At 38.0% G+C, this 12,027-nt stretch overlaps 1 protein-coding gene across 3 annotated transcripts in view; it reads right to left on the bottom strand.

The window, feature by feature from the left end:
* Positions 1–12,027, bottom strand: part of kif17 (kinesin family member 17) — a 65,308-nt gene that overhangs the window by 15,464 nt on the left and 37,817 nt on the right. For all 3 annotated transcript variants that reach the window (XM_072245113.1, XM_072245114.1, XM_072245115.1), the window contains 6 exons: positions 11,052–11,196; positions 9,087–9,193; positions 6,400–6,566; positions 5,155–5,383; positions 1,980–2,238; positions 29–99 (listed from right to left, as the gene is read on the bottom strand). In XM_072245113.1, coding sequence (XP_072101214.1) covers positions 29–99; positions 1,980–2,238; positions 5,155–5,383; positions 6,400–6,566; positions 9,087–9,193; positions 11,052–11,196 — 978 coding nt within the window. The remainder of the gene's footprint in view (positions 1–28; positions 100–1,979; positions 2,239–5,154; positions 5,384–6,399; positions 6,567–9,086; positions 9,194–11,051; positions 11,197–12,027) is intronic.

Here is a 12,027-nt window from a genome sequence, read left to right as displayed (position 1 = left end):
TTTGAATAAATCTGAAACTGAGGCTTACCATTGAGCAATCTGTAATATCATTAGCAGAGACTCTCACCCCTTGCTTAGTTGATGCTGCACAGGAGCCAGCTGAAAAAAATATTAGAGTGTTAAAAGATAATTTGTAAATCTACTACACTTATTTTTTTTTAACCACTTAGCAGTATGGCATCTCTTTTTTTGCACCTGATTAAAAACAAATAATTTTCAAACTCTGCTTTGCAAGGTAGTCATATTCAAGCTCAATAGAGTCTCCAGTAACATTTCAAATTTTATATCAGGCATGAAGTGAATATGATGAAACTGGTTATCCATTTACCAATGATTTGGAAATTCCAGGTGATGTTTGCCGCTTCCCTTGTGCTCACTGGGGCCCTGGTTTCTGCACCGTCTTTCAAATCACTGCTGACCTGGTTCCCATGCTCCCTTTAAACTTACCTGGTTCACTGCAAAGTTAATTATAAAACTATTTAACATCCAAAATAATAACTAATGTGTAGGGGTATTAGGAGACATAGCTTAGCACAATCAAGATCCTGAGGATGGCAGATTAAACAAGGTTTACTATATTTCACTGTAAGACACAATCTAATTTACTGTGATCTTGGTGGCATAGATTTTATGAGCTGCCAATCACTTTTCCATTCCTAGGGGTAAAGATTGCCTTACTGCTAGATTGTTTCATTGAAGATAATACCAGCAGTTAATTCACTTTTTGGAATATAAATGAGAAGACAGCGCAAATCATCAGAAATATATTTGATTTACATATATTTTAAAGACATTGTTCGAACCATAAAAAATAATGCAGTGCAATTTTCAGAACCTTTCAGTTGAATTTTTGATGAAATTATCAATAGCATTGTATCTCTATAGAGTTTTCCCTACTGCTCCAATACAGAAAATAGCACCTGAGCATTGAAAAACTGATTTAATAATGATATTTCCCCAATGGACAGCAGTTCCCTGAGGAACACTGTGAACAGGATTGTCTTCTACTGGCATGGAATAATTAATTAGATTGAAGGAGCATGGGTAATGCTTCCTCTTCTCTTTACTGATTTAATTTCCTTTTGCTTTCTGACATATGTAAAAAGGCAACTGTGTGATCCATCAAGTTTTCTGAGCTTTCCATTTAGGTCTTATTAAAATTGTTTTTTTTAGGATATAATAATTGATACCCAGCCATTGAACTCTACACTTTAATCTTAGAAAGGCCACCCAAAAGCTCCAAAACTCTTTCTTCTTTATGGTGCTCCTAAGACTCTCCATAAAACCTGTCTCCTTTATGTTCCAATATCCCATTGTTTAACTCTTATAAAACAGTGAAAATATTTCTGTAAAGCCATAGTTGTTATGTAAATGCTAATTTTTGCTCGCTTTAAAGGTGAGCAAATGTGTAGAATTTAACCTGTGTACATGTGTTCAAGTTGCCAATGCTAAGTTAGTAACAATGGAATTTCAAATAATGAACCAATGTTTGGCCAATTTAAGTGCTGAACCATATTAAAAAGGTTAAGGCATCGAGGCCAAGGGTGGGGAATGGACTGGTGTTCAGCTCACTATTCCATGAGGCTTCACTTGCCTTAGTGTTGAACTCATTCTGCAGCTGTGGCCTGCGACCATTGGCACTCGCCTCAGCGCTGAACCTGGTTCTGCAGCTGTAGTATCTGCAGCCATCGGGCTCCTGGACTGGCTGCAGTGTTGAACTGGCTACATGGCTGTGGACTTACCTCTGGAGACTCTGCAGTTCATCTTCTGTGAATTATTTGTTTTTTATTATTTGCACGATGTGTTTTTTTGCACAATAGATGTTTGACTGTCTTTGTGGTGCAGAGTTTTTTTTGTGAATTCTATTCTGTTTCTTTGTTTTGTGGCTGCCCGCAAGAAGATGACTCTCAAGGTTGTATATCGTGTACATACTTTGATAATAAATGTACTTTGTACTTTAACCATAGATGTCCACTTACCAAATGGAAGAGAGATCTTTTGCAGAACCATTTCTGGTAGCTTCCAGCAACCACTTTCTTCATCCCAAACACTTTCCCGCTTCATTCTGTCTATATTACTGTAGTTACATTCACGTCGAATTAACGGCTGGATCCTTTCCAGGACTTGCTGCAGTAGAATGTTTTCTCGTTCCTGCCTCCTTATGGTGGACAGATAATCAATGCGCTCAAACTCAAACTCAGTTTGAAGATCAGAGATTTCTATCTCAGCAATCTTTAGCTTAAATTAAATGAATGATAAACAGATTAATACCCTGAGGTTGCTTATCAGCCATCATTAGAATAAATCAATTTCAGAAATTAATTCTTTCACTCAATGATGAGAATGTCACTAACACATGGAATAAAGGAAATTAGATACGTAATTCCATGCGGGGAAAACAAGATATATGGATAGAGTAAGGTAAAGTACAGTAGAGAAGAGCCATTTTAAGAGTAAAAACAACACTCTGTTTCTGTACTGTAATTTATATCTCATTTCATTTAAATGCAGTGAGATTATTCTGAATTTTGGTATTTTCAAAATGATTTGTTTTAAGACCCCACTTTATCTACATTATACATGACGAATAGATCGAATATCTATATACTACTAAAACTCTCATGCTCTGTCTGTCTGTTTGTCTGTTTGTGACCAATTAGCGCAAACGCTGCATTACACCGGCACTTTTTTTGGCTAAGTTGAATTAAAATGCGCTAACTTACAGAATGCAGGCAAAGTTCAGGGTTATAGATTCGTATAAAATTGCTCATTCGCCAAAAATCAACAGGCTGCCTTTCACCTGAGACCTGATCGGCCATCATGGAAATCGAGTCACCACAGCCTGAAACATGCGCACAGCCAGCCTCAACAGCGCCTCAAGATGCTCACAAAGCCACTTCCACCTTCCATGGAGACCGCGACGCCACAGCCCAACGCGTGCTCACGGCCAGCCTCAACAGCTTGGACGCTTTGGTGTTACTGCTTCCTATCTTCTATCAAGCATTAGGATAAAAATATATGGATAGCCTAATTATGCCACGTGGAAAGAGAAGGGGGACATTATGGTCAAGAAAGGACGCCAAACGTCATCGGGAAGCGGCAAGGAGAGATAGAGAACAACAATCGGATGAGGCCAGGGCCGCACGACTCCAGGATCAGAGAGTCAGGACAAAAAAGATGAGAGAAGACGAGACAGAGGAGGACAGGCATGCACATCTCCAAAATGACAACAATATGCACAGACGGAGGAGAGAACAAGAATCCAATCAGGCCAGGACCACACAACTCCAGGATCTGAGAGAAAGAACAAATGGTAGAAGAGATGAGGAGACGAAGGATGAAAGGGCTGCGCATCTCCAGAATGACAAAAACAGGCAGAGAAGGAGGAGAGAGGAAGAGACAGAGGAGAAAAGGAAAGATCAACTTGAGAATATGTGCCACAGAGTAATTATTGCAAGAGTTGCTGAAAACGACAATGGCCGCTTTCGTCGACAATACCTCGACAGAGAAGGAGCAAGGCAAGATGCACGACTCGTATGCCATCACATTTCTGCTGATGTTGGTTCGATAACGAGAGTATACCCTCACTGTCGTGCCTTCCTATTCACTGGAGAAACCACACACTTCTGCTGTATGAAGGGAAAGGCCAGGATAGGCAATTTGCAGCCCCTACCTAATGAACTCCTCAATTTGTACAGCAATGATGAACCTACTGCAAACGAGTTCAGGAAGAACATCAGACAATACAATTGCCTTTTCCAAATGATATCCTTTGGTACCAAAGAAGTCATTCCAACTAGGATTCGGTGGAATCCTTCTTTGATTATTCAAGGCCAAATCCGTCATTACATCGGACAGTTAATTCCACACCCGACCCAGCAAGCCCGATTCCTTCAAATTTACTTCATGGATATTTAATGTTCATTCTGGTCACATATTTGGCTTGCTATGCATCTTTCTTCTTTAATAAGCTGAGTTTTTCTTCTTTAACTTCCAAATCAAAGAGATAGCAATAGCATTCAGGAAAATTTAATGTTCATTCTGGTCACATCAGACTGCACTACCCTTCTCTCAAAGGGTGCCCCAACGGGTCACCCCGTTGTCTAGTTTTTCACTAAATCTAACATTGCATACTTCAACAGTAATTTCAGACTGAAGCAGGAAATGTTAGACGTGTGATGGGTACACTTTACATGATGCCTTTAAGTTGACAGCAGTTCGGAAAGCTGGCTTAACAAATCTTTATTAAGCAAATTGAACATTTTTTAGGCTTCTTGAGACTCAGTAGTATGGAAGTTGAGTGGTATGAAATATCTCATTGAAATATGGGGACACGCCGCAAACATGAATAACGATGCTTGTTAAAAACTCCACCACTAAAGCCAAACAGCATGATAATGAATCACCTTTTCATTTATTCTGAAGATATTTCAGTTCTGGTGCCTGAAACAAGCTGGAACGTGCTTCAGTTCACAACAGCCTGCATCTGCAGAATAGTCACGTGCAATTTTGAGCAGGAGTAAAATTTGTAAAAAGAGTAATAAGCAAAGAGCGTCCTAACGGATGTTGCAGACAGGGAGAGTAACGAGAGCTATGCACCCCATACTCACATTGGTGCATATGATGCCATTGGATTTGTTAATTCAGAATTAAACTGGTATATTTATATAATCTGAAATGCTTACTGACTACCTTCCACTTCAACTCTTCCCCACCCCACTTGTCACAGCAGTGACACAAAACAGTTCTACTGTCAACCAAGCACCTTATGAGTATCACTCATTGGTCCCACCAATTCTTCACATGACCTATCATCAAACAAGTTTGAAGAGCAACTGAAAGCAGCACCAAGAAAGGACATATGGACCAGCAATGTATTTTTCAATGCTAAATTATTAAGTAAAATATACATTCTATTGTTCCTGATCAATTATAACTATAATTTGTCAATGGCATCACTATCAAAACTGTCCACTTTTGCTCTTTTTTCCTTCTCAGGTGCAAGAAGGACAAATAGAGAAAAACAATGAAAGTTTTTGAGTAACACACAAAAAATGCTGGAGGAATTCAGTAGGCTAGGCAGCATCTATGGAAACAAGTATAGTCGACATTTTGGGCCAAGACCGTTTATCAGGACTCACAGAAAAATATTACCTTTCTCTGCAAGTTTTCTATATTTTTGCTTTTTGCTCTAACTTCATCTTGAATAGATTCATATACGTTGATCAGGATGGTAGGATCATCCATGTCTGTGTGTTTCAGTGCTTCTGCAAGCTGATTCTTTCGTTCATCAGCATATTTTTTCCGCCGTTTTCGTTTCTCCTTCAACTCTGTATTTTTGGCCTGTTCTCCCCCAACTACTTCATTCTCCAACATCTTCAGCCTATAAGAGAACAATATAGCATTTTGTTAACTTGTCTTTCACAAATAATTGACTTTGACTTTTGCATGGCCACCCTTTGGTGTACCTTAGTTTATTATCCATGTCTAGGATGAAGAAATAGCTGTTATTTTAAGATACCAACATCACTTACATTAGGCCAGGGAAATATGCTATGCCTGAGGCTTCAGTCTATCAATTATTCCACTTCTGGAAAAGGGAATAGACTAATGAATCTGTTTTATGGTATATCTTGAGTCACAAATGTTGGATGTGATACAACTTTCTGCTTTTCTTCAAATAGTGCCATAATATCATTTCTATCCACGTGGTGAGGGAGTCAATTAAACATCTCATCTGAAAGATGATACTTCCAACAGTGTGACAATTACATGATATCCTGTCAGTCTACATTATACTGTAGTCCACGAGTGGGATTTCAACACGGTCTTCTGAGGAATCAATGCTACATACTAACACTTTATCCACAAAGAATGACAATGGAACTGACACAAGAATCACACATGACTTTTATAGAAAGTAATCAAAGATCTATGAAGAAGAACCTTTCTTTTGACTGATCCCTGCATTCATATCTGCAGCTTAAAAAGATGGGAGATGATAAAAATAAGATATTTGCTATGATAAAGACATTAACTGGGCTGTTAAAGTGAACCATTTCAGTGGTGATGTAACAATATGAGAGTGTAACTTTAAAAGCCAAGTCATTTTAGGTTGAAGCCACTTTTCCACACAAGAAATTAATTCATGTTTGAACAAAGTTCTTCAAATTAGACCTGGAATAGAGCAGTAGTTGCTTCTGGGCATAATTTATAATATTACATACAATTTTAGAGGTAATAAGCATTGTTTGTAAAATTATTAAGTTGACTGAAAACAGATCAGACGATAGGCCTCTTCCAAGGCATTGGAAGTGCTGCATATGTACTGCATATGCAACATTTTCCAAAAGCAGAGTTATTTTATCTAGAAAAGAATGGCATACTTGGAGAACAGACCTTGCAAGTACCTCTTCATGATCTAATGTGGCAGGCGATGAACGTCCTGCTGCAATTTCGCCCTTTGACAGTTGCACACCTAATAGAGAATGTTGCTCTTCAGTAGGTGCTGTATCTTTCATACTTCTGCTATCTTGTTCAGTAATTTCAGGCTCTGGTTCAATCAACTTGAAAAAAATAATTTCAAAATAAAATTATTAGAACAATGTTCAGTAGTTGTCAGGAAACTGGATTCAGTTATTTTCACGCAAACACGAGGAAATCTGCAGACGCTGGAATTTCAAGCAACACACACAAAAAATGCTGGTGAACGCAACAGGCCAGGCAGCATCTATAGGAAGAGGTACAGTCAACGGGGCGGGCTGAGTCCTGACGAAGGGTCTCGGCCCAAAACGTCGACTGTACCGCTTCCTATAGATGCTGCCTGGTCTGCTGCGTTCACCAGCATTTTTTTGTGTGTGTTGTCAGTTATTTTCATATAGTATTCTAAATTTTAAAAATTGTATCCTATATACCAAGTCTGTATGTTCTCCAAGCTTTATGATAGTAATTAGTAAATCATTTATGTTAAAAAGTAAGGGGCTGCCGAATTTTCTTTAGCTTCTTTAACATTTATTGCTAACATTAATAGGCTCTAGAATCTGTGTAGCTATCTGGGATTGTTAGAACTCTCTTCATTAAATTAGCAGTGTACAGCAGTGGAACCATTGGTGATTTCTGGGCACTTGCAGACCTGTATGAGATGATCTTGTATAAAATAGCATGGGTCATATTTGGTCCATACAGAACGGCCTAAGTTGTCACTGTTTCGTTAAACATGCAGAAAATCACTTGCATCTTCATTCACAAGATTCCTCTTCAGGCTGTGCACATTTGCACTTGTATCAGAACCACTTTAAAACAATCATGTTTAAACCTATGCTCTGTTCTGGGATCTCTGCTATTTGTTTTTTTTAATAAATGACTTAGCTGAGGAAGTGGAAGAGTGGGTTAGTGGGTTTTGTGGATGACGCAAAGGTCGATTGTGTTGTGGATAGTGTAGAAGATTGTCAACGGAACATTGAAAGGATGTAGGCCTGGGCTGAGAAGTGGCAGATGGAATTCACTCTGGAGAAGCGTTAAGTGATAGACTTTTGAAGTTTGAACTTGAAGGCAGAGTACAAGATTAATGGCAGGATTCTTAGCAGTGTGGAGGAACAGTGAGATCTCGGAAACTACATCCATAGATCACTCGAAGTTGCTGCGCAAGTGATAGGGTTGTTAAAAACGTGTATGGTATGTTGGCCTTCCTTTATTAGTCAGGGAATTGAGTTCAGGAGTTGTGAGATAACGTTGCAGCTCTATAAAACTCAGGTTAGACAACACTTGGGAGCATTGTGTTCAGTTCTGGTCACCTTATTATAGGAAGGATGTGGAAGCTTTCGAGAGGGTGTAAAGGAGATTTATCAGGATGCCGCCTGGATTAAATAACATGTCTTATAAGGAAAGGTTGAGTAACCTAGGGCTTTTCTCTTTGGAGCAAAGGAGGATGAGAGGTGACTTGATAGAGGTGTATAAGATGTTAAAAGGCATAGTTGATTCCTTGTTCTCAGGGTGGCAATAAGAGGATATTAATTTAGGGTGATTGAGGAAAGTATAGGGGGGGATGTCAGAGTTATGTGCTTTTACACAGAGAATGGTGGGTGCATGGAATGCATTGGAAAGGGTGGTGGTGGAGGCATATACGTAATCTAGGACTTGGGGTCTCAGAGCACACCCATCAGTTCTATTCTCATACAACTTTGTTTTCTTCCACATTCCCCAATTCTTCTGTCACTCACCTGCATTGTGGCCAATTTACAGTACATATTTGGAATGTGGTAGGAAACTAGATTATTCTAAGCAAGCCCACATGGTCACAGGGAGTATGTGTAAAGTCCAAACAGAGTTCAACATCACGTCTGTGTCACTGGAGCTGTGCAGCAGCAGCACCAATTACTGCACCAACGGAACATTTACTTTAGCTGAAACTAGCTACCCGGGGAATGCCATTGTCTTGCCAAAGTCCTTTTTTTAATTTCTTTGTATGTCTGCTCAGCATGGCACATCGGAAGATGTGGGCATTCTCTGACACTGTGTGTCTCCTGCCATTTTATAGCACAACATCTTATTGCTCTACAGCACTAGAGGGGTGCACTCTAGCTGGAAATTCAATTCTCAGTTATCCAACACTGGTTCCATCTGTTTCAGAAGTCAATTATTAATTGATAGTGGAATATATGGACCTACTATATAATGCACTAATAATCTGAAGATGCTGATATGTTTTTTTAATTAACCACACACCCACTTTCCAGTACCAAATTATTAAATTACCTCCTATATTATTGACCTTTTATGTTCCTGCGAGGAAACAGCTTTGAACTTTCTTCACATACTTCATTACAGAGCCACTTTCTTTCACTTCACATACTAGTATTTCAAATATGTGCGTCATAAAAACGTATATAAGTGGTTGTATTAGAGAGAATTATGACTGTTAATATAACTACCTATGGACTAATAATGAGAAACACCTAATTATGCGATGGCTCTATCGTATTTCAAATTGGCTATCAGCATTTTCCTAATATTTTCTCAATTAATTAAACAGCAAAAGGACATAACAAAACTGTTACGTTTAATGACAGTTAAATAACAGTATTTACCATAGCGATAGCTAGCTTCTGTTCTACTTCACTCACATCCGCTAATTTAACATTACATGTTTGAGTTATCTCTGTGGCACGGGTGCTTTCATCAAAGGGAGGTGCATCTACGGAGACAGAATCATTCCGTTTGTAATGTTATTAATATGTATATTGGTAATCTGATAATTAAGTTAATTTATCATCCCCATCAGAAATGGGAGGACTCTATAATACGAGAACAATGTCAAAAATCATTCTAATATATTTGTTCTAACATGTTAGAACAATATCAGAAAGGCCTCAACTCTTAACAGTATACAGTCCCAACATAAGCACAGGCATGATAAAGACTTCACTGCGTACTGTGTACATTTCCATCATGAAACCAAAATCCTTTACCCAGCCAAAGTTTTGCATTCCCCCAGACAACCTGAAGTTACTTTGTATGTGCTTCGTTTCAATGTAACTAAACTCAGATAAATTGGAATACTTTTTGCACTACCAATGATTATTATTTTCTAGCTAGATAGGACAATGTTTTCATTAAGTTTAAAATAATTTATCTATCTAAATAAACATTAAATTTTGCTGTTGGTGTTCCAGTGAAGCATGTATCTTGGGAAAGTCATCTCCTGAAGGTGGTGAGATTCAGTTGTAAAACACAAAATACTTTTTAATAAAAATAGAAAATGCTACAAAACCCTCAACAAGTCAGGCAGCATCTGTGGATGGAGAAGTAAATAGATCATCAGAACTGTTAAACAGAGATTTTAAAAGACAGTTTTAAAATATGGAGAAGGTTGGGCAGAACAAATAGGGACATCTGTGAAATGGGGTACATCAGCATTCCCATGAGAATGATTTGTAGGGGTCCAACATCACGCAACTTGATTGTTAGCACTTCATTCTACCTCTGATTACAAGCATGACCCTCATTCACTAATCAATTTGGAAGCTTGACCCTCAGTCTTACCACTTGGCACCACTGCATATGCCTAGCAGTCTTTGTGCCAATGTAGATCATACAAGTATGGAACGACACCAAGTATTGGAACTGTACATAAAGGAACCCTAAAGAATAGCTGGCTTTAACTTAAATATTTTAAAAACCGCAGATGTTTGAAATCTGGAAGAAAAATTAAAATTCTTCTAAAACTCAGCAAATCAGGCAAATTCTGTAGAAAGAGAAATGGTCAACATTTCCAATACGAGACCCTTTTATTTAAGTGTTAAATTAAGTTCTGTCATGCAGCAGACAAACATGTGCGTGCAGAATTTCTAGAGCCTTTACCGAAAGATAAATTTTTCTGGCAAACAACATTTTTGCCCAGACAGTAATAATATCTGTAGCCTTAGTGAAATTGTACCATCTAATGCCTAATAAAAATAGAGTCTTGCAACAATCAGTCTACCACATTTGCACTGTGAAGTAATATTAATGGCATACAGTTTAATTCAATCTGTCAAAATGACCAATAATATATCACTCTAAACATTCTCTCATAGCCAAATAAAATTAGCCAAAATTTGGTAGATTAGTAAGCAAAAACATATTAAGGTTATCCTGAAAAATAACCATTTCTACCCCAATTCAATAAGACATGAGGAGTTCTTACATTAAAGATAACAGATGCAATGCACATTCCACATGAGAAGCCTCAAAACATTTGAAAATAAATAAATAAATCACTTGATCAAACAGATGATAGGATAAAAGTAGCAAAAGGACATAATTAAGATCACTTTGCAATCATACTATTGTAATTACAGTGCATATATATAGTAGACATCCATCATGTAGTGAATTCATTGGCTTCAATTTGATGTCCCAAGCTTCTCAGCGTCAGTGCACGTGACTCACACACACAGTATTGCTTATTTTTTCTGGAACATTCTGCTACAACTAGAAGTCACACTGGGTAGAGCACCCCAATAAAAATTGCATTGCATTGAAGAATTCAAACCCTGATCCATGCAACATACCAGTGGCCTTATCAAAAGCTTCAATGTGTGCCAGCTTCATTTCAAAAGAACTTCTTAGTTTTTCAATATCTTCTTGTAACTTAACATTGGATTTCTGTTCTGCTTCATAATCTGCTTTGATTTTTGATAATTTCTGCTCATATTCCTGTTGAAAAATTCACATTGCAATATTTGATAAAGAAAGTATTCCAAAAACTAATTTAATATCAACATTAACAGTAAATAGAAACACTTTCATAACAATTAGGTGTCCTATCTTTCAGGCACCCAGAGGAATACAAGGTTAACGATCTAGACCATTTCGTACTCACCAGCTACAGGATAGCTATCTTTCTTTTTTGTTCAAACTCTGCTTCATCAAGGGAAACATGCTTTTGATCTGATTATTATACTTTGTACCTTTTTGCCTGTCAGCTATTCACTCCCCTTATAAAATCAGAAAACACCCAAAAAACTTAGCAGGTTAGATTGCATCAATGGAAAAAGAAATAGTTAACCTTTTCAGATCAATAATATTTATATCAGAAAAGTTAGAGATCAAATATGGTTTAAGATACAGAGAAAGGGAGCACGGAAGAGACAAAGGGAACTTTACGATAGGATGGAGTTCAAGAAGTGCCAGCTGAGGGAAATAGTGAAGACAGTCAGAAGGGATCACAATTGGTAGGGAAAATGCAAGGAGACAGTGCACTGTTAAGGGCAAGATCCTTAACAGTGTTGCTGAGCAAAGAGATTTTGGGATCCAAGTTCATAGCTCCTTGAAAGTGCCTACACAGGTTGATAAGGTGGTTAAGAAGGCTTATGGAATGCTTGCTTTTATTAGTAGAGGCATTGAGTTCGAAAGTCCGGAGGTTGTTGGAACTTTATAAAACTCTGGTTAGGCCACATCTGAAGTATTGCATACAGTTCTGGTCGTTCCCCTATAGGAAGGATGTTGAGGCTTTGGAGAGGATGCAGAAGAGGTTTACCAGGATGC

The sequence above is a fragment of the Mobula birostris genome, chromosome 27, assembly GCF_030028105.1.
Source record: "Mobula birostris isolate sMobBir1 chromosome 27, sMobBir1.hap1, whole genome shotgun sequence".
Lineage (NCBI taxonomy): Eukaryota > Metazoa > Chordata > Chondrichthyes > Myliobatiformes > Myliobatidae > Mobula > Mobula birostris.
Note: the sequence above shows the minus strand (reverse complement) of the source record. Positions and strands in the feature narration are given on the sequence as shown.